The sequence below is a fragment of the Vidua macroura genome, chromosome 1 (assembly GCF_024509145.1).
Source record: "Vidua macroura isolate BioBank_ID:100142 chromosome 1, ASM2450914v1, whole genome shotgun sequence".
NCBI classification, from domain to species: Eukaryota; Metazoa; Chordata; class Aves; order Passeriformes; family Viduidae; genus Vidua; species Vidua macroura.
In genome coordinates, this window is record NC_071571.1 from 140,992,199 (window position 1) to 141,015,867 (window position 23,669).

The following is a 23,669-nucleotide window of genomic DNA, read 5'->3' on the forward strand; positions in this document are numbered from 1 at the left end:
TTCTGAGATGCTTAGGGGTGAGTTTTCTATATCAGATGTCTGTATCTGTTTTTTCTGTATCAGATGTCTGTATATGTTTTTTCTATATCAGATGTCTATATCTGAGTTTTCTATATGTGTGTCTATATCAGACTTCTTTAACAGTGGCAACTTGGAGGGTTCCTCTCCAGAGACAGAAGTCAGTGCAGATAGGGAAGGAAGGGCTTGTCTCTCTGACAGTTGCTGTGAAGCCAGCATAATACAGGGAGAAACTCTGAGGGATTTCACAAAGAACATTTATTCCTTCCATCTCTTCCCTCACAATAGCTTGATTGCTGCTGTTCCAGCTTATTTCCCTGTTTTCTCCAGCTCAAGTCTTACTTATGTTCTAAATGTTCTCTGTACTTCCTGGACCTTTTTATCCTCATTTCACCCTTTTTCCCAGTGGGAATGCACCTTGGTGAAATTTTCTTCTTGGACTCAACAACTACAGACTGATTTTTACATGCCTTTTTTCTGCTGAGCTGTTGAGAGCAGAACAGTGTTCCCACTACAGTTCAGCCCTTGGCAATATTGTTTACCAGGTTGCCTATTTCAAGAAACCTGAATTTGGTTGTATGAGAGAACCTTGATACTGTTCTGTTTCATCCCATTTATGTCTTTGGTGCCTTCTTCCAACAGTTTCTTGGTATCCAGTTACCCTGATGCAGAGCTGCAGAAGAACTCTTTCTCCATTAAAGAATTCTGGTTCTCAGTAGCACTGAAGATACCTTTTCTTTAGTTCAAAAGAGGAACTGGTCATAGCCGATCATTTTGCTATATCTCAGCACAATGTAGATTCTGATTTATTTTAGAATCATGTTCTTCTGAGTTAATCTCTTGGCTTCAGTACTGTAGGACATCCAGAAATACTTTGAGAACCCAGGAAGTCCCAGACAAATACTTGCAAAGTGCCTTCCTTAAAAAGAATATTGAATTATCCAGTGTTTTACTGACTTCTTCATTTTTACTAGATTGGGCAGTTATTTTTGGTTTTCATTGGGGAGGGAAATTAATGGTGGAGTCAAATATGTTTGTGTTTTTAATTGTGTGCAAAGATTGTATTGTCTAAAGATTATTCCTTTATAAAATTAGCTTAATTTAACAGTCTTTTTGTTTTGTGGAGCATAGATTCACTACAATTTTCTAATTGGCGTTTTCATACTTAAATTCTTGAAAGGGCCACAGGGTGGCAGAGCGATTAAACACTGGCAACATTTCTTTATGCGGACATGGACCCGAGTCAGGCGAGGCAGCGTAGCTGCTGTGGTGATTATCCCAGTGGAGCTGTCGCGTTGCCGATGTCCCTTAGCAGCGGTGGCACTTTGTCAATGTGCTGTGCTGCTGCTGCTCCAGTGAGCTCTGTGAGCCAGAGGAGCAGCTTTGCTGGCGGGTGTTTCTCAGGCACGGGATGTCTCCGTGTGCCCCACAGCCTCACCTAATGAATTACAGGGTAGGATGTGGCGAAGGACAGAGACAATGGTGAAGCCTCATCAGCCTGGGAGGTGGCCTATGATTCTGTGCCTCATAGACGCAGCTGTTTGGACTCTGTCAAACTGCTTGCCTCTGTTGCTGCCACCAGGACCACATATCCCCTGAGACATGCACCCTGCACGCTTGCACCCACCACCTACCCCACATCCTATGACTGTGATGCTCACCGTAGAAAACAAAGAGCCAGGTGCCCTAGGGCAGAGTATGCTCCATCGTGGGCAGCGTGGAAAGAGAAACAGTCAACAGAAACTTGCCATTTCTGAGAAGCAGAAATAGATAGCAAAGGACACTAAGGTGTCTTAGACTGAAGCTCTACTCTTGGGTGTTGTGTCCCAGAGAACAAGAAAACCAACCCATGCCTGAGTGCTCAGGGCTGATCACAACTCGGTGTCAAACCGCCAGTTCAAGCCACAGTGCTTTAAGCAAACATTTTATATCTTGTGGCCAGACATCAGGGTGCATTAGCACAGAGGTGGCTGGGGGCTGGCTTAAGAAGCTGGCTTTTACCACAGAAGCTAGAAGGTGTTGTCTTCACATGTGAGAAGTGGTTTAGAAAGCAGTTCCTTTTCAGCTCTTAGTCACACTTCCCAGCTGACTCAGACCTCCCAGTCCATACATTAGGCTGGATATTACACAAGTCTAGGACTATGACCCGGATGAAACACATGATATAGATGAAACTGGAGTTGTACAAGGTCATAATTGTCATTGGTTAAAATAGAGAATAAAATAAAGAGAAAACAAACAAACAAAAAGAACTACTGGAAATACATATGAATTTTTTCAAAGATAAACCTGAGGTTTCCAACAGGTTTATAGGTGCTTTTAGGCTTTTAAATATTTTTATGATGCTCAAAATTTGAAATCATTGGAAAACAAATGTATGAAATAAGAGTAATTAGAAAATATTCCAGGTATAATAAAGTAGGGGGCAGCATGCATCGGGTAGTGCAAAATGCTGGTTTAACAGAGCATACTGTCGACTGGAATTATTTGGGTTACTGGTCTGATGCAAATTTCTGATCTTTTTTCTTATTGAAGCTGCTTGTTTCTATAAAATACTTACCTGCTCACAAGAGCAAGCACTAAAGCAGGTACCCATCTCTTGGTCATGCCTTAGCTGTCAGTCTGCACAGAAATCTCGCTACCTCTGTCTGGCCTAGTAAGTCTTTGAATATTTAATGCAAAATGCAAAAGCTGTGTAGGGACAGGCTTAGAAAACCCCTTTCAGATTGTCTCTGTATATGTCAGGATCAAAATGCCTTTTTCTCTGCACTTCAGCTCACTATTACAACAACTACCAGGTCAGTAGCACATTAAATATAGGAATATAAACAGATATGATTCTCACTCTAAGTGCTGAAAAGTTGGACAGACTATGAAAAATTCCTTCTTTTATCTCATCATGGAGGCTTTTGCAAGAATTTGGATGTAAGAATAGAAAAAGAGAAGTTTAACACATATCCTTGTTTTTGGGAGTTTTTGTTTGTTTGTTTGTTTGTGGTTTTTTTTTTTTTTTTTTGTTTTTTTTTTTTGTTTTTTGTTTTTTGTTTTTTTTTTGAAAACTTACTAACTTTCCTGTGGTTTATCACAGGACTAAAATTAGCTTGGCCAGATGTATTCTTTGAATCACACAAGCACTGATTCTTATGACCAGTCCCTATCAGACAACTTAAATGGTTCAAACTTAGAGCAGCAATGAATGTAATCTGTGCACTTCCATGTATGGGAAACACTATTGTACATAGCCTGAAAAGAGGAGGGGAGGTTGGACAATACCTGGTAGTTCCTATGGTGCCCCTTCCCAGGCCTCTAGTGCTAAGGAAGTCAACCAGTTGAAACACAAAGACAAGGGAGCTCTCTTTTCAAGTAAGCATGGGAATATAGGAAAAAACTTGCACACTCATTTTCCATGAGTGTTGCAAGAGCTACTTAGATAAAAGGTCAACTTAAAAGCCAAAAACCATTTTGTACTTGTCTTTTCTCAGCAAAGAGAGTGAGCGAGTATTTTTAAATTTCATGTTTACATAATGCTGTCTCTTATACAAAAGATGTTAGGGAAAAAAACCCCACAACCATCCAACAACTTACCTGCTAATGCCTTTTGTCCCTAAAGTGCTTCACCATCTTTTGCATCTATGTCATTTTCCTGTTTAAAAAGTTCTAGTCATCCCAGCAAGGGAAAACCAAACAATTTTATATGGGACTTAAGAGCAATGCTGTAGGAGAAATGAGAAGTATAGACATGAATACTTATAATTCTTTCATGAGGATGTCTTATCTTAAAGTAAGCTTGCAGAAAATTGACTAGTGAGACTAAAGAATTAATTTATCAAATTAACAGATCAATTTATAGAGTCAAAATGTAGGCCACAGATACAACAGTCTTTAAAGCAGTGAAAGCAATATTTGTATTTCATTATGTAAACATCTAGTGTTTCACCATTTGGGCATTTACTAAATGAGATAAGAAAGTTTATACAACTTACTAACATGTGTTCTAAACCCAGAACTCTAATACAATGTGCCTATTCATGCATGAGGTTCCACAGAACATGGTGACCTTGCTGGTTCAGGTGTACCACCTTATACCTCCCTGCATGCCAGAGAGCCTCTAATGTCATCAAAAGTCACTGGAAGACACTTGAGCTACCCCTCACACCTGCGATACCAACTCTCTAGCAGACTTATTCAGCTTTTGTTACTTTCCTGATGTTGTGGAGGATGAGTTTTGAAGTGTCCCAGGGCTCCAGCTAAAAGATCTGTCATGCTTTTGGCTGAGGAATACCTTACTGGTGGCAAGCTACCTCCATCTCACTTAACTTCAGCCATGCTAAAGTAAAACTCAGGTATTCATATCTAAAATAGGCACCAACTTCTAAAATTGATCCTATATCTGAAAACAAGTTGCAAACATCCTACCAGGTTATTTTGTGCGGCTTTTTGCAGGCTCTTGCCTGCAACGTGACCCTTCAAGGTTATGTCATTACCCTTTTTTGGGGGACGACAGGCTTGGACTGACTGATAGCCAATTCCCTCCTCTCAGGATAACTGTAGCTGTAAGAAATTTCAGTGCGAACATGTGGAACAAATTACAAATGGGATATCAGTGTGCAAAGACCAACATGAAATCCTGTAATCATTAAATAATCCAGTACAGGAATTTGCACTGGCCTGCATTTTGCAAGCTGCAAAACTGCACAGGGAAGGATATGGATTTCAGGCTGCAGTTCCACAAGCACCCTGTCACGATACTTTGTCACTGCATGAAGACAGCTTTTTCTCCCTCTTCCTCCTCTTTTGTTCCTGTTTCAAGCTGCTAAGGCCCACTCTACCTTGGTGTCAGCTCTGGCACTCATTGCACCCTGCAACCATCTGCACAGCTCTGCTTACTAGCTCAGAAGAAGGTTCTCCACTTTCTGTTACTCTTCTGCCTGTTTAGTGAATTGAATTGCAGCAAGCAGAGAACCTGAAAGTGGGAAAACTAACAAGATACATTGCAGATTGTGTTGCCAGAGCGTGGAAGAACAGTGTTTCTCCTTTTAGCAGCAGGGAATGGATGAAATCAGCCAAACCCAGGTGATAGAGCCAAGGATTTACCCAGAAATGGTGTGCAATGTACATTCTCTTGAAATTGTCTTTCTTTCAGTCATGTGATAAAGTGCTTGATAAAAATTGTTGTGTACATTCTTTGTCTTAAAGGTAAGGTCAGATGAGATGGTTGTTTCAATTCTCTTTTTGTTTCCAGCTCTGTGAATCTGTACTTTGTATGCTTGCAGTATGACTGAAATTAGAGGCTGTTTGCAAGTACTCAGGTTAAATGCATGTCTTCCAAATTTACAGAAAGTAATCTCAAGCTGTAGTGCTTACAGTCCTAAGGTGTCCCTCTCTCTGGCCCAAATGAAATGAAGGCAGGTTGTGTTTTTCTCCCTTTGCCATTCATGGACATCTAGTGCTCTTGGAGACCCACAAAGGTGCTCACTAAAAGGACTCTACTGGATTGAACCAAAGGTCCATCTACTCCTGTGTTCATCTCAGTGGCTATAAGCAGATGTGGAGGGAGCAGCAGGGAAAGCACATATGAAATGTCACACAAGTGCTTGCCTTGTGAGACCATTATTTTTAGAACAGAGAATTTCCTGATCTGGATGTGGCTGCTGTCTGCTTAGCAACCCTATGCAGATTTCTTTTCCAAGTGCTTTTCTCCTTTGTTACAAGTCCATTCTTTTACATCCAGAGCCACCTTTGGTAATAAATGCCACAATGCTACTATAGGCAATGCAAACAACACCTTCTTCCCATTGTCTGCACTCTCGTTACTACTAGGTTCACTTGATTCCTTCTTAGTTTTTCTTGTGGTTCTATCATTTTGGTTCTGAATCAATGACAGTATTGCAAGAACTTTAGCAGACACAATTTCCATGCACACAGAGGATGAGCAGACAGATATAAAGGCAATGAGTAGTCAGTCAAGGTATTGCATGTGTTTGCAATTGAAAACCATGGTTGGACCACTGCAGAAGACACCTCCTCCTGGACTTTTTTAAGGAAAAGGGCGAATTTTTTTCCCCCATCAAAAATGTTGACAGTGTTCATGACCTTGCAATTTATTTCCCGTTTCCAAGACAAAATGTTCCTCTGCCCTCTAGAATTCTGCATCCTCTGTCACCTGGAGACAAAGAGTTGATGTGAGCAGGGGACCAGGGTTTGGAGCCTGGGTGGCAGATAAGCAGAAATGTGGACAGCAGGAGGGCAAGTAACAGTTTTTGAGGTTGAAACACCAGATCACCAGCTCCCTTTCTACTTCTTGCCCCGCGCTGCATCTCCAAGGATCACTGCCAAGGCGCAGCCCGCACTACCTGATCGGGCAGCAGTCGCATCTCCTCCCGCGCAGTCGGATCCGCTTCTCCGGCGCTCATTGCTCCTCCGAGCAGCCCGTTCTCCCGGCAGCCCCGCGCTGAAGGGAGGACGCAGGACTTTGCACCCGCGGGAAGGAGCCACGGGCATAGAGCGCTGCGCTCCCCCGTGCGCGGCCGCTTTCTGCCTCCCGGGCCGGGGCTGGCGGGGAGGGCAGCGGCAGCAGCCGCTTGGCTCGCAGCCCCCGGCGGGGAGCCGGCCCCTTCCCGCGGGGGCAGCGCCGACCCTGCCGTGTGACAGCCGGGGGGGGCCGCTGCTGCCTCGGCGAGCCCGGCTGCGGCGCGGCGGCTGCAGCCATGTGTTTCTCCGCCTGCCAGTGACACAATAACACGGGAAGCGGCGGGAGGGATCCGAGCCTGCCGTGGGGAAAAGTGACCTGAGGCGCTCAGGTGAGCCGGAGCGGCAGGACGTAGCTGTCGCTGCCCGCCACCCCCGCGAAGAGCTCCGGAGCCGGGCGGGAGGCGCCCCGGAGCTGCCGGCGGGGGCGGCGCGGCCGGGGGACGGCGAGTCCCGGTCCCCCCTCACCCGGCGGTGCCGTGCCCGCAGGTCGGCGGCGATGGAGGAGGGCATGAGCAGCATGCAGCAGAAAGCGGCGGAGCTGGAGCACATGGCCGAGGTCCTGCTCACCGGCGAGCAGCTCCGGTAAGCGGTGCCTTCCTCCCGCTTTGCCGGGGACGCGTACCCGGGGTCAGCAGCAGCCCCGCTGACGGCGGGAGGGGGAGGTTTGGGAGGCGGAGGGCGAGGGTCTGTCCCCGCGGACTTTCTTTGCACCGGAGCACCTGCCCCGCTTCCATCGCGGCCCCGGGCTCCGGCCTCGCTTTCGGCAGCGACGAGGACGAGGGGCCGCAGCCGGCGCTGCGAGCCCGGGGAGGTGAAGCAGTGCACGGGGGGCTTCTGCCGCGGGCACCTCTGCTCCCCTGCGCGGAACACGAGGCGGCTGGGGAGAGGCTGCTGCGTCACTAAAGGCATCAAACGCTGCAGGAGAGCGGCGTCTTTAAAGATAAAAAACCACAAAGAAACCGTAAGAGATAAAGGGTCTCAGCACCCTATGGAGAGCCAAGGCGAGCGCAGGGCAGCGCTCCCGCACAGCCCGGCCGGCACTGGCAGCGGCGCCGGGCACTGACCCCGCAGAGCTGCGCCTCACTCCAAGGGACTGTTTTTATTTTGCATCAGCTGGTCCCAGCAGATGGAAGGGGATCCCTACTGTCAGTGCCAGCAGCAATTAACAGTGCTGTGTGATTGGAGTTGTGAGCAGCACAGGAGTCTTGAACAAAAATGCCTGTCTCAGTTAATTTTTAATTCTGTGGTGTATGCTGGCTGTGGATGTCAGCTGTACCTATACAGTACAGAGAAGAAAAAGTAATTTTAATAATGTCGGTTTGGTGATGGACCATCTTGTGATTCAGGAAGAAAAATCTCACTATAATGTGTTATATAAGTAACTAGAAAGGGATAGTAAAAATATTTTCCCAGTAGTTTTTCTTGAATTTTTAAAAAACTTCTTTCTCAGATGCCAGACAAACACTGAAAAGTGATAGAAATGTTCCCTGCTTTGGCAGATGCCATCATTGCTGCTAGTACAGATGCTGTTACTGTTTGCATCCATGAAGTAAGGAGAAGTGCCACTTTGTGATGCACACCAGTGATACTCCTGTTTGGCAAGGAAATGTTATTTTGGTGATCTGGCTGCAGTACACACCAGTGCCTCCTTCAAGCTTGAACTTTTACTTCAAAGTAGCCTTCAGGATGACAGAGTACACTGGCACAGGTCCTGCATGGTGGATTTGGTGCAGAGTTGAGCATCCAAGTGTCAGATAAGATTTCTGTTGTTCCTAATTTATATTACTGAAAGTTGAAGATTTCAGGCTAATACAAAATTTCTGTAAGGATCACATTAATCTTTCTGTATACCTCATAGTTAAATGTAAAAGCAAAAGCTTTGCAATCTTTCCCAAAGGAGAAACTGGGGAAATGTCATCAAATCAGGCTCCTAGAATCAGCTCATCAGTGTTGTTATCAAGAATTACATTTGTCATTTTATTTATTAAGGTATTGAAACACAGTCATCTTTTTGGGCAAAATGATTTGCAGATACAAAATAATTATTGCCTATCCTGTGAAGTTACCTATGGACATTCCTTCATGAATCTATAAGAAGTGGCTTAGATCTGCTTGGACTGGGAGTTCATGAACAAGTCAATGTGCATAATGTCTGGCTGCTGCTGAACAGGGAGATCTGCTCTTCTTCTGGCCCTTTTCCTACTACCCAGCAGTGTAGTCCCATATCCTCTTTGTGCCTGCTCAGGTAACTTCTTGGACCTCTTGAAAGTAGACCCAATGTGGTGATTTGGTGTGTAGATTAATTTTCTAATCTGCTGACTTCCAGAAGCCACAGAAAATAGGTGTTGGGAATGTGGAGCCAGGAGGAAGAAGTGGATGTGGTGGAGAAGACACAAAATTTCCGTTTGGATAACAGTGAGCTATTGGATCAGCTGGAACTGTATTGTGAAACTGCACCCAAAATTGCCTGCTTCCCCCCAATTTTTTCTTAACTTCATTCTGTTTCTCTGTTGGGATATTCTGTGCAAAGGATTTGTATTCTTCAGTTTTCCAGGCAGTAAAAGCCACAAATAAGTGATAGAAGAATGGCTGGCAGACAAGTTTTTGCCAACCCTGCATTTAAAGTTTCCCTTTTCCTGTCCAAGATAAGCGTATAATTGGTAATGCAAAATGAAAATGTGGAGTGTTTTCAGGATCAAAGGCAGTTTATATCAGCAGCCTTTGGGGCAGGCAAACAGATGATAGAAAACCAGCACACACGTGCAGTCAAGACAGCATACTGTACTCTATTCTTAGGGATGCTTACAACTGCAAGATTCCCCAGTGGGATTGATGCAGCCAGACAGGTGATTATGTGTGTATTTGGGTGAAAGTGCATGCAAGATGAGCACATAACTGAGGAGTAAAAGTGTAAAATGAAACTGTGAGCATGGTGTAACTTACACAAACCCAACCAAGTGGAGGTATTTAAAGCACTCTTGTACTAGACCAAACAGCATGTGTGTCTAAACTCAAATACTTACCAGAGCTGCTTGATTTAAATTCCTTTCGAAGTTCCTGGTGCCTGTCTTGCTCCGGCCTCAAGAGTTGCCTCACAGCTCTCATTCCCATGGGCTGTTGCAGGTCTGTCCCTCTCTGGCAGGGATCTGATGCAGTGAGGGTCAAAGTTGTCTGAGCAGCACCTTGGCAAGCCTGGCTTTGCACACTGGCAGTGCCTGTGGTGGGAATGGAAGCCCTATGCCCTCTTTCACTCCCTAGACAAGTGCACAGTGGCTGGGGGAGGGAAAGGAGTAGGACAAAGAATTTTATCCTTCTCCTTGTTCCTGTCTCTTGGTTGCTTGTGATGTGTGTTTTGCCTTTGCAAGGTCAGGAGCCTCTGCCCTGATGTGTGCAATGTCAGCTAGCACCCAGGAACTTGGCTGCTGGCACAGCTGTGACGTAAATCCTGGCCCATGGGTGGGGTGATTTATGGAAAAAAAAAATGAGAGCTGTATGTTAGATAACATGTATGTTAGACAGATGTAAATTTTTATATCCAGTAGTGTCCTTTGCCTCTATACCCAGTAGCTGTCTGAGCAAATGCCTCTTACTTTTGGTTAATAGAAACATACCTTTTAAAGTGAGGACTTAGAAGTTCGGCTCTTGACGAGCCTTTAAATTATTAAGCTGACAGCTGTGAAGGAAAGCTGAAGATTTCAGCAGTGTGACACACCAGCACAGACCCTTTGGCAGCTTCTGTTGCCGTGCAAGAGATTCACAAGAGCAGGGTGAAAGCTGAGCTGGGCATGACCTGGCTGTAAGCTTTGGCATCGATGGTCCTGCAGGGCCAAACTGCAGGCTCTGGCTGCCTCACAGCTCCAGCCACCCAAAATCTCAGCTCTTCCCTTTGTTCTGCTGCAGAGACCCTACAGCTGTTGAGTGGTGAGCTCTCTCATCTCAGAAGGTTGCAACAGCACTGCCCTTAAAATGTTTGACAGGATCACGGGGCCTTCAGATTCCTCAGGAGTGGGAGAGCCCTTGGAGGCCTCCACCCTGCTACATCCCTGCCTGCAAATCTGTGCCTGGTACTGACAGCCCTGGGGAACTGAATGTCCCTGAGCTTCCTTGGCCTTTCTGGGAGTGCCTGAAGGAAGGTGTAAAATCCACAGTCATTGTTGGAAGCTTAATAACGGCACTGCTGAAGTTGTTAAGAATTTTATCAGAAGCAGAGTAATTCCAAGCTCATTTCCCTCACGACTGAAGGCAACAGGTTGTGCTCATTTCAGCACTGTTTGGCAGAAGGATTAAAGTATTATGTCTGGGTTTGAGCACTGACTTGGATAGAGCTGATCTTGCCCTCTGGCAACCAAAAGCAGTTTCAAAGGGCATGTTTTGTTATAGATGCTGGTTGCCTGTCTTCCAAGGTAAGGGTGTCTGAAACCTCCTCATCTGCTAATTGTTTCTTGATGCCAGATTGTCACCAAAATCTTGTGTATCTCCCAAGAGTCCCTCATTTCTTGCAGAAAATGTGCCTAGTAATTCAGGAATCCTCAGGCTTCACTTGACTGAGCAGCAATATTTAAACACCTATTAGTGCCATTGTATATGGTGTGCAGTTCTCTGTAGTAGGTGTAATTTCAATGATGTTTAATGTTTCTGCAGACTTTTGGATTCCTCTTTGTCACCAGCTTTCACAAGAAACTACATCTTTCCCTATCCACACTTCTGTTAAATAGTTGGGTAAATAAATCTGTTTTATTTATGCACGCTTCTCTAGATGAGGCAGTGATTTTGATAGAATAGTTTTTATAATCAGCTTTGTCTTTCTTTCTACTTAGAGAAATATGAAGCATGTTTCTTAGGGATTTTTCTTTCTTTTGGAAGAGACAAAAGTTTCAACAGAAATTTATTTCCCGTTTTGTCAGAGTTGGTGTATGAGTTTTGATTCGCAGAATTAAAGGTTTTACATGATAAACAGCTACACATTTTGAAGCTGTAAGACAAAAACAGTTTCACTTGTCTTCCACTTTACTTCAGGAACCTTGTCAATTTCAGAAGCCATATTTGAGTGCATAACTTTCAGAGTCATTAACTTCTGAAGGGTGGCAGCACCTACAGGTTCATAACTTTTTTCTTGTTCTAAGCAATAAACAGTCAACATTTTTTTGCATGGGGGTAGGATTGAAAAGTTCATTAGCACTCTAAGGTGCAGAAAGCCCATGGCACATAACAGTGATAGTTTCTAGAGCAATGATATCAAAAGACCGTTAGTGTTAATGTATTGCTATGATACAGGATTATACAAACTGTACAGTTACAGAATTTATTCAGTGCTATCACTGTGTTTGAAAGAGTGTTAAGACTCTGGTGTGAGCTTAGACTCTAAAAGGATTTAAGATATATAATTGTCTAGAGGTCACTTATTCTCAAGTCACATCCCTAGATCTTAAACAACCATTTGTGCCATTTGAAGAACTGACAGATTTTCTTAAAATGAGATTTTGTAATCTGCCTATTAGAGACAATCCAGTTTTGTACTTCCTCCTCAGGGAATGATTGTTTTTCTACCCCTGAACACTTTTCTTGCAACTTCCTTAGTTTTTCACCAGTGGTTGCATTTCCCAAGCGCTGATTGGGTTCAAAACTAAGCCCGAAAAAAGTAGTTTTCAGTTGTCTCACTTGAGAAGACCCTTGTAGGCTCACTTCTTCAGTGTGGATAGAACACAGAGATTATATCATCAGATCTCTGTGGAACAGACTCCTCCAGAACTCTCTGTACAAATAATTTCACTTCCATCAATTTGTTTTCCAGAATCAAGCAACCAAAAAATTGTCTTTTTTTCTTTGTGAGGTTTCACCAGAGTGATGCATTGAAAGAAAAGATGTCAAAGTGAAGGTTGGTAAAGCTGCAAAATGAAGTGTTCTGAAATCAGGTTTCCCACTAACTCTACTCTATCACAACAATTTCAATTACATATATTTATTACTATAAATTATTTGCATTTTACAAAAAAAGTGTTTCTTAAATGTATATGGTCATTTTTCCTAGAGTCTTTGATTCTTTGTCCTTTCATATGTTTCAATCTTGCCTGTTGTTACTAATTTGAATGACAAACCCCATTTGTATATGTGTATATTAGATTCCTGGGCCAGGAATTCCAATTTCTCATGTCCTTCAGTACAATCTGGGCTATTCAACATTTGTAGAAATGAAGATGCAAGGCTTTATTTCCTTATTTCTTTCCTTGTAGCTATGCCTTTTAATAATTCCATTGTTGCCTTCAGCAGCTTTCCTCAAGTGCAGCTCAGAGATCAAGTAGTTAACAACGCATGTGCAAATAGTGATCGTTCTTTCACTGTGTACATAAGAAGGCAAATGTTGTATGAGTGGTTTGTGCTGTATATTTTATGTATTCCATTCCAGATGGAGTCAATCATTAACTTTTGTCTCAGGTTAGCAGAGATTGGCAGGCATCCTGGCAGAGCAGACTTGTGTAAGTCCTTTTGCTAACTCAAAGATACTTTTTTCCTGTGTTCAAGGCCAGTCATCTCCTCAGAATAAATTTAAGTGTGAAGAGGTTAAACTGATGAAGAGCTGGCAAAGGGGATTAAAGGCTGGGGAAGAAGCAAGAGCTAATCAGGTTTGGTTTGTGTATCTGGTCTTTGAAGAAGAACTGTGCTGAGGCTCTGAAGGTTAATAAAGACAGAATTGTAAAGCTTGAAGTTTCAGCAGAACCACTGGGATTTTTTGAGGGAAGGTTGCATTTCATGTGTTAATCATAGGTTGTTGGTTTTATTCTTAAGCAAGATCAGGACATGTAAACCATATATTTTAAACTATTTTAATGTATAAACCACTGGAATTAAATAGGTATTCTTGCCTTCTGGTTCCCTCCTCTCTGTTTCCCAGTTCTTTGAACTGGCTTAAGCCCCTCTGAACCATCACCATATAGTGACCTGCAGTGGGGAGTGATTAATAGAGCTTTTGGAAGGCTGGTATTTCAGTTGGGTCAGTGTTACAAACCAATTTACCACATGACCACAAAAAAGCTCTCTCTGAAGAAGTTCAGGAGGAGAAATGGGTCCTGGCTTTCCCCACGTATGGTTTGAGGCTGTGGTTTACTGATAGAGCAGATCCAACTGCAGGCTGCTACTGCCCCACTCTTATCACTTCCCTTGCACTTCACACTGGTGTTTGTCTGGAATTAGAAGTTCAGGGAACTGAAGCAGCTGAAGCCAAATAAGAAAATATTAACTTTCTAAACAGGTTCAGCATGATGTCAGACCAGTGCCAACACTGGGGTGAAGGAGAGAGTGGGAACACATGGTCAAGTACATGGGAGAGGGAATGGTGGCAGCAGCCACTGCTGAGTTTGCCTGACCACTCCCTCAGGGCTTAATTTGCTGAATTCCCATTAAAAAATTTCAGACTCCAGTAGAAGACATTGTAAAAATGGTGTTGAGTTTAAAATGCCCAGTGTACATGCTGTTATTGGACAGGAACAGAGACTAAGTTTGACAATGTTTTGTTTTTTTTTTTTCCAAGGCTTTTACCTTTACTTCTGCACTCTTGTCACAGTATTGTACATGAATGGACGTTCAAATACTGACATTTCATGTGTTTTGAAATTTGTACTGTGCAATTTGCATGCCCAGCTTACCACCAGTGTGACAGCACTGCTTCAGAAGGCAACCCTGACCTTAATTATCAGCCTTTTACAGTTTTCATAGTTTGCGTCTTTACAGTGCCTCAATCTAGTAAATGCATTCAGACCTCAAAGGTGCAGTTGCAAATAATTAAAAAGTGTTTCTGATTGCACTTACTAATTCAGAGTGAATATAGAAGCATGTTTTCACATCACAAGGGTGTAATTCTCCATTTCCTTGCAATTGTGTAGTTGGGTACATGGGCTACCACAGCTGTGTCACAGGGATTTGCCGACAGATGAGAGTTTTCTGGTTTCTGTGAGGAGCCAGGGGAAGGTCATGCTGTGGGTTTTACAGGACTGTTGATTCTATCTGTCTGGCTACTGCTGCAGAAAGGAGCGGCCCAATTCCCTTGGACTGGGGCTTCTGCTGCATGGCTGGTGCACTGCATTGGTGCATGTCTGAGCCCATGGTGAACAGTCTGGGGGGCTTGGCCAGGGTATCAGCCTGTCAAACTAGCACCAACGACCATGTAAAGGCTAAGATCAGCTGGCCTGAGGTCAGGGGATGGGGACCCCACAGAGAGATTGTCTTCTCAGAGAATCAGTTCTTAAAGTTAAAAGTACAGCTCTGTCAGTCCAGGAGCCCCTTCTCACCCCTGTTCTTGCCCTGCTTGACCCTCATTTACATGTCAGGTTTTTGGTAGAGATCATAGCAATGCTAGACAAGATTTGGGTGACTCCATCCAAATGGATCTGTGGCTGTTTGGATGGAGTTGCTGTCTCTATTAAGGCAGCAAGCACAGAGATGCTCACTTGAAGGTAAAAAATCAAATGACAAACTGTTACTAAATGGCTGATCAGTGCAAAAGCCTAAGAGATGGTGATAGCAAAGATGGGAGCTTGATAGTCAAGTATGGTAATACTTTTTGGTGTGACAGAAGAGGAGAAGGCAGTGGAAGGAATTTGGGAGATGGACAGTGTTATTCTTCTCAAGAGCTGTGGCAGCTATATTTCCAAGCTGTAATGCTAGATAAGATTCAAACAAGATCATGTTTGTTGAGGACAGTGCATAGAAGACTTGAGGTGGAAAGTAATAGGGAAGGAGAGCTTGAAACAGAACTTAAACTTTCTGGTGGAGTGTTATAGCTGTCCTGAAAGGACACAAGGAATCTGCACAAGGAATCTGCAGAGACCAAAGTTCTGCTGATGCAGGACTATTACATTTATCCTGTATGAATCTTATATGCTGTGCCTGGTTTGGGAAGATTCTCCCACCCCCAGCAATACAGTGGCCATCCAGCACAATAGCCTTTGACTGCATGTTACGGAGGTTTGTGTGGGTTTGCTTCCTTGCTTCTCACACTAAGTACTGTTGGGTGGTTTTTTTTGTAGTGTTTCTGTTAGTGTCCAGCTGAACAGCTGTACAACCCAGCTCTGTGGGTCTGTGTCTGCACCTCTCACCTGCCTATTGGGCCAAATGGGTTTATTGGCAGTTAAAAAGAAGTGTTTGTATGTCGTGTCAGTTGCTCTTCGCATTGTGACTTGTGTCTTCAAGGCATTGTGGCTGCTTAAAGCAGGCCTGCCTGTCCCTTTGTGTTTGTACAAGCCAGTCTTGGCCCTGATTTAAGAGGCAAAGCGAATGCAAGACATAATTACAATATGGTTAGTAAAAACAATGATTTTTTATTTAATTCCAATGAGTATTGCAAAATATTCATAGGAAGCTGAATTTTTGAGGGTTTATCTGAGGAATCAGTCCAACATTTATGCTCATCCTCTCTGGAAGGAGAATCTGACAACACACAGCCAACACATCACTCAAAGTTAGGATTGCAAATAATGGAAATTACTTTTGAAAAGATATTAGCTAGGCATTATTTATAGCACTGATTGTCAGCAGTGGAACAATTTCCTTTCATTTTTTTCTGAAAAGATCCTTGTCTTGATAATCATACATCCTTTTCTGCAGTAGCATATAATTGTGTAGCTTAGAAATTAGGGTGATATAATAGAAAGCTGTTAATTGTTTCCTGATGCTCAGGATATAATTAACTTACACTTTCCTCTAGTTGAAATTAATTTATTTTTACTAAGATGTAGAAAAAGTAACTCTTAGCTTAAACTGCTATTTAGCTGGTTGTTCAGTGCAAACAGAGGGAGATTGTCACGGGAAGAAGCTGAAAGTAGAATTATCATGTATAAATCACAAAAGACATTGTACAAATACCATTTTGAGAGTGTCTTAAAGACTTGCCTTGGACAATTATTTTCAAAACTCTTAGCATGTTAGACAAACTCACACCTTTCAAATCTTTTGGGAAATGTTAGAAATAGGTGAGATTAAATGAGGTTAATAAGTAGATCTCAGTGACAAGAAAAATGGGTCCATAATAGGAGCCATTGGTATCATGTTACTACATGTCTAATTAGACAAGGGATGAAAATGGGCTCTTAAAACACACTGAACAAAAGAAATAAAATAAGGTTTATTAAAAGCTTTATTTTATTTTAATATGCTTTATTTTATTTTAATACACTTTATTTATTTATCTTTAATTTAAGAAAAATTATGCAACTCTAAAATAGACTGCAAAAAGTTGTCTTCCTACAAGACTCAAGCCCCAAGGAGGGCTGCCTCTCAGGCTGGGGTTGGGTCAGGGCATATGATATACAAGGAGATGCTGAGGGCTGGGTCTGCTCAGCCTAGAGAAGAAAGGCCTGGGGGATTCTTCTGGTTGCAACTACTAAAATGAGACAATGTAGAGAAAAGGGGAGAGAATTTTCCAAAATGCACAGGAATAGTACAAGAGGCAGTAGTCAAAATTTGCAAGGGACTTTCTAATTAGATATTTAGAAAGAATTATTGTCTGTGAGGCTAAGTAAAAAACTGGAATAGGAGTCCGGAGAAGCTCTGACATATTAAAATCTTGCCTGGACATGACCCTGAGCAACTTGTACTAACTGATTATGCTTTCAGTATAGGTTGGACCAGATGACCTCCAAAGATCCCTTCCAACTGAATATTTTATGAAGGCATAGTATATTGTCTTCTTTAAGCTGTGATGGCTGATATTATCAGCTTTTTGTTACTGGCTGGTAAAGACAAAATTATCCACTCAGTGACACTGATGGGCGGGCTTCTCAGAATGCCTCCTAACCTACTCCAGTGCAAAATCAGCTGGGTTAGTTTGTACCACTGCTCTCACATTGTCCAGCTTTTCAAGCAAATTTAAGGATGAGAAATGTATCTATTTCCAAATGAATCCCAAGAACTTTTGAAATCTCTCTGTTTCAACTGAGATTTTCAGGAAGATGTAAAGGTGACAACCTGACTCCCTTGACCTCAATGTCTTAAGTTAGGCTAGGATTTTACCTCAGGTCATGTGAGATTCATCAAATGCCAACATTACAACTCTTCCTCCACCAGATTTCTTTCCAAGATGTTTGTGATCTGTAGATTCATGTCTCAAGAACTTGGGGTACAGAAACCAAAGCACACATATTTGGGACATGCTGGTTTTATAGCAACCCTTGAAGAGTAAGAATAGGGAAAAGATTGGAGACAGTGTAGAGAGTAATATGTGTTGTGAGGCCAGTAGGTCACGGTGCCAGAAATGCTGCTGGCTGTGCCGTGTTGGCATTACAGGAGGAACAGTAATCTCAGGGCCAGCCACCTGCTCCTCTTTCCCACTGCCTGCATGACACTCTCAGATCCCCTCACACTGTGCACAAAGGAAGGACCAGTTTGGGAGTTTGTTTGTGTGCACACTGTGTGCACAGGTTCCTGTGCATAGTCTTGCAGCTCCAACTTTGCTTGTGGAAGGAGGATTTTCATTCACATATTGAGGGAGGAAGGTATTTGGACTATTAAAATTTTCTTCCCTTGGAGGGGTACATCTCATCCTGTAGTCTGTCCTGCAATCAAAGACATGCTTATATCAAGCCTGTGTCCTACCATTATGCCACTATTTAAAAATAATATTTCTTTCAACACACACAAAACAATGATATTTTTGCTTTCTATATATACCATTGTGCTTTATCTCAATGTTGCAAGGCCTAGGTCCATTAAAAATATTTCCTCATGGGGAAAATCCAATCTTCTTAGTTTTCTATAAAGTGGTAGTTTTTCCAAGTGCTATGCTTTGGGCCTACTGTATCAAACACCACTGGTTGAAAGATAATTGCTAGCCCAACTTTGTTGGGCTACAGAGGGGCTAGAGCTGCTCCAAACTAATGTGTTAATAACTTCATCTTACTTTTTTTGATTGAATCTGTAAATCAACACCAGATAAAACAGTGTTTCCTACGTGATTTCACACAAAATATGTTTGTACCCTGTGTTGCTTGCTTCTCTGATGAATACGGAACATCTGAGTTTAGATAGGGCCAGTAACAACAGTACTCCTGGGAAACATATTATAGGACCAAAGGAGGAACAAAGGATTGCATAAACAGTTCAGGAGAAGCACAATAAAAATGGAGAGAAGAATTTATTTAAACATATAGTGGATAAGGAAAAGTTAAAGTGGAGTGGAAATTGTGAAATTTTGTTTGCCGGCTGAAAATTACACAGCACATCTTTTTATGTGAAATATCAGTATTCCTCTCAGAAAATGAAAAACCTGTAGTAAAAGGCACAGAAAGGCATTGGCCACTTGATCAGTGGTTTCATGTTTTCAGGGGCTACAAGCCTTTTGCAATTTCAGCAGTTCATATCTGCACAGCCTACTTACATATGGACTGAAATATTGCATATCTTTATCTACAATCTGGATGAGGGAATCAAGGGCACCCTCAGCAGCTTTGCAGGTGATACCAGGTTTTGTGGGAGTGTTGATCTGCTGGAGAGCACGAGGGCTTTACAGAGGTGTTTGGACTGGATGGATCAGTGTACTGAGGCCAATTTTATGAGATACAACAAGGCCAAGTGTCAGGTCCTGCATTCTGTTCTCAACCCCATACAATGCTCCAGTTGGAGTTGAGTGGCTGGAAAGGTGCTCCTTGGAAAAGGACCGGGAGGCGCTGGTCAACAGCTGCTGAACATGAGCCAGTGTGTGCCCAGGTGGCCAAGAAGGCCAATGGCATCCTGGCCTGGATCAGAAACAGTGTGGCCAGCAGGACTGGGGCAGGAATTGTCCCCCTGTACTCAGCACTGATGAGGCCACACCTTGAATGCTGTGTCCAATTCTGGTCCCCTCACTACAAGAAGGACATTGAGGGGCTGGAGCACCTCCAGAGAAGGGCAACAGAGCTGGGGAAGGGTCTGGAGCACAAGTCTGATGAGGAGCAGCTGAGGGAGCTGGGCGTGTTTAGCCTGCAGAAAAGGAGGCTCAGGGTAGACCTCATCAATCATTACAACTCCCTGAAAGCTGGGGTGGGTTGGTCTCTTCTCCCAGGTGACAAGCAATAGGACAAGAAGTAATGGCCTCAGGTTGAACCAGAGGAGGTTTAGATTGAACATTAGGAAAACTTTCTTCACTGAAGTGGTTGTCAAGCACTCTAACAGGCTGCCCAGGGAAGTGGTGGAGTCATCATCCCTGGAGGAATTTAAAAGATATGGCACTTAGGAACCTGGTTTAGTGGTGGACTTGCCAGGCTTAAGAGTTGGACTCGATGATCTTAAAAGTATTTTCCAGCATAAACATTTCTATGATTCTGTCATTCTCTCATTCAACTGGTTTTGGTTACATTCAAATGAAGACCTAATGAACACTGCACTGTGCTTTGATAGCCAGCACAAATAAAGCACTAAACCTTGCCACGTGCTCTAGCCATGCTCCATGTGCCTGGGTAGCTGCAACAGGAAGTGCCTGTGGTCTGTCTGCCCAACTGTAGTTGTCCAAACCATGTGAGGAGCAGCCATAGCCAAGCTCCAACAGACCTTCCTTTCTTCAGGCAGGTAATGTCACGGCTGGTCTTGAAGTGATGAATTGGATTAACACACAGTGTTGGGCCATTTACACCAGTGATAGGTGAATATCTGAGTTTGTGTAAAGGCTCTGTGCGGACCTGAACCACTCAGCTCCTCTTGTCCTGTTGTCCATCTAAAGTCTGTCTCTAACTGTCTGTGCAACATTTGTTTTGGATTCTAGTTGAGGCCCAAGACTATGTTTGGGGTATGCTATAAACCTAACCATGTTGTTATAATCTAAATCCAGCAGCATTCTACTGGGGCTGATGAATGTGTAAAGCTGATGCTGTTACTTGGTGAATAAGGGTCAGTTATTAAAGCAGTAAGAAGTCACATTTTGAATTTATTATCAGAGCACATAACTACCTGCTCATTGAGCTTTCTGCATGTGTGGAGAGAGAATATTGCTTACAAGGAGAAACAGCAAACACATGGCCCAGCAATGGGAGCAAGCTGTTCAGTAGAGCAGCAGAACTTCTCTGGACGCCTTAGGGATTTATTTACTACTTTAAAGCAAAACTTCCATTTAATCTTAAGAGGAGAGGAAGAATGCTTCTGTAATATTAATCTTCTCAAAGCTTGTGAGCTTTTGACAAGGCCTAATGAAACAAGACAAGATCCTTGATAACTTCTGGACAGAAGGAACTATTCATAAAGAGTGGTTGTGCCACAGCTGTGTATCTGTTCACATCATAATATATGAGACATAGAAAAATGCTCAACTAATCAAACAAAGCAATCTCCAGGCTAGATTTTTGCAAAAGGAAAATATTTTAAATAGATTCAGTATTTTACTATGATTTTTAATAATAGATTTTTCCCTAATGATGAAGTTCTTCATTAGCCTACCAGAATTTAGGCAGTGAGCAACTTCATCCCATTAAATAATCCCCTTAAATTCGCATACCATAATTCTTGCTGTTACGTGTTTGCATGACCTAGATAGAGATTTAAAGCAGATAGGATTGTTTTTTGCCATTAAAACATTTGTGTCAGGGAGCAATATTTTCTGTGTTTAAAAAATAAATGCAGTGGTGTTATGTTGCAAAATTGTTGAGTAAAATCATTGTTACCATTGGCATGCATTCATTTGGAGTGCAGTGTAGTCTGGGCAGTCAGTAGATTTTCGAGACATTTTTCATTTTTTCATCTGCACATGGTCGTTTATTTTTTCTTTTTCTTTTGTCAGTGAGAACTTACTGAATGTTACAGGATTTTCTGTAAGAAGAAAATGTATAAATGAGCAGAATGTTAATTAGGATTATGCTGCTTTGTTGCCTCTAGCTGACTGGAAAGGTCATACGGGCTTATATTTTACTCTCAAAGACAAGACAACTTAAGGGAACTCAAAAATGCTGTAACACCATTTGATTCATTCACTTTATTTTGATTTATTCACTTTAATAATTACATACTCTAGATTATTTCAATAAATAAAATAAAATTTTGCGCCACTATATAAAATTAGACAAATTCCAGGCTAAGACCAAGCTGACTATGACTATATAGACATGTTCTTTGCAGTAACTTCACAAGATCCCAGGTTAGAGGCTGGAGGTCCCTGCAAACCTGGTGGTCTGGATCTCAAGAGGATAAGTGAATGCATGCTCTATGCATGCTGCCACCCAGCTGATGGGTTTCCTCACAGCAGATCCCCAGCTCTGTCCTGACACGGTTGTATGCCACAAAGGTTTTCTTCAGATGCTGGAGGAGAACATGCCATAGTTTGGTGTTGGCTGGCCAGTTAAATCCCCATCCTTCCAATCAGCCAGGTAAGGACTATTAGATGCTTGCACAGTAAAAATGGAAACCAGGGAACACCTTGTGGCAAAAACAAGGAAGCATGTTCACAAAATGGGGACATCTCTTGTATTTACAGCTCCTGAGCTTTGGCAAACACAGAAATAATGTCTGTATATCTGCATATACACTTGTAATAAAAGCTTTGATATAAACAGCAAGTGTCTGAATATAGGCAGCATTTGAACTTTCCTTTTTTTGCTGCTGACATGAACCAGACTTTAAAAAGGCTGTATCCTGGTATAGTGCATTCAAAGGTCAGCCTCTGATATTCTTCCACCTTACACTATTCCCAAGGTTTTTTGGAGATAGCAGTGTAAATCATGTAATTATAAACCACAGGACTGGAAGGTCATCTGAAGAATATCACAATACATAATCCTTTGATATATTTATTATTATTACTCTTGCCTTAAGAAAGAATTAAATCTTTTCTCCAAAATTTTGTCTAATTCTTACGTTAGGATCCTTCAGCATTCCTTAAAGATTATAGACAGCAATTCTGCTCTTCTCACTTTTTGTCTAGGTAAGGCCAGACTCCCAATCTGGTATCTTTTTCTCTCTGCTCATGAGACTGGCTCGTCACTTCTCATACCAGAGTAGAGCTACATCATTGCATCTCTCTGAGCTGATCATTCTTGAATGAAATGTCATGAGCAAAGCACAGTACTTAGATGATGTTCTGTAATATCAGATACAATGACATAAGCAACTGGTTTTCCCATAATTTCTGGAAACATCTCTGTTAGTAGAATGTGTGGTTCCTCTTGGTTTTTGCATGCTCTCAGCCTGTACCCAGTGAAAGTTTCACTACTGCATATTAAGCTATTTCTTACTCTGTTGCTTTTAGCCTCTGAGTTCCCAGTTTTCAGCAGAGCATTTTGTTGTTAGAGCAGAGCCTTACAGTTTATAGTTTTACCTGTTCCTCCATGTCTATTTATGAACTGTGAAGGTCATCCTTTAACAATTTAATTGCCTCCAGGCAATCCAGTCAAATGGATCATTACCTTCAGTGTTTAAAAATCTGCAGCAGTTTTCCAGCTTTGTTTTACAGTCTAGTAGTCAACCACTGAATTTCAATAGACTTCTGGAAGACAGTGGAAAGAACTCCCTTGAATCATGTCTTTGGTCAGTGTAGCATCCTGCATATTGTGGTGTTGCCAGGTGGAGGAGGTAAAAAAGCATGTATCAGTGTCAAAACATGGCAGATTTTTGTTTAATTTAAAGTAATTCAATGCAAATTGCCTTTTCTAGTGAGTACTTTTACACTTACTGCTATCACAGCTTCCTTCAAAATAAAGATAAATCCTAGAAATGCAGTTATAATAAACATGAAAGAAAGGAAGCTATTCATTTAAAATGTGAACAGATAAACAAAGTTTGATGGTTTTAATACAACATATTGTATATTGAAATAATATTTCATCTCTATTCATTTTAAGATGGATTTACATATTTTTTGGAAGTGAATAAAAAATTTTGAGTCATAGCCCCACTACAAAATCAAGTTTGTTAGCAATTGTACATAACACTAAGCATTTTATTACTCATTATCTTACCTGTTAGTTACTGGATATTTATGCTTAATGATTCTGTCATGATTCAACACAATATTTGGGTAAGAGTTTTGTGTGGAGTGGAAAACAATTGTGAAAAGCAATTGAGATATTACTGCAGTATGGTGCTTTGTTAATGATGAAGGCAGATTTCTTATTCTTGTGTTCAGGGTTGCCAAGGACCAATGAAAGAAGTCCAAACAGCTGATGCTCCTCTGAGAAGCACAGAATATCAGGGAGAAAATCTCCTGCAGGTCTGTGGTTCTTAGGCTGACAGCCGTC

General features: G+C 42.3%; 1 protein-coding gene across 1 annotated transcript in view; it reads left to right on the plus strand.

Annotated features, from left to right (window-relative positions):
- Positions 1-6,733: 6,733 nt before the first annotated feature.
- The window catches only part of DEPTOR (DEP domain containing MTOR interacting protein), a 77,915-nt gene continuing 60,979 nt past the window's right edge, over positions 6,734-23,669 (plus strand). The window contains exons 1-2 of the mRNA XM_054000922.1: positions 6,734-6,818; positions 6,976-7,071. Coding sequence (XP_053856897.1) covers positions 6,986-7,071 — 86 coding nt within the window. The 5' untranslated portion in view covers positions 6,734-6,818; positions 6,976-6,985. The remainder of the gene's footprint in view (positions 6,819-6,975; positions 7,072-23,669) is intronic.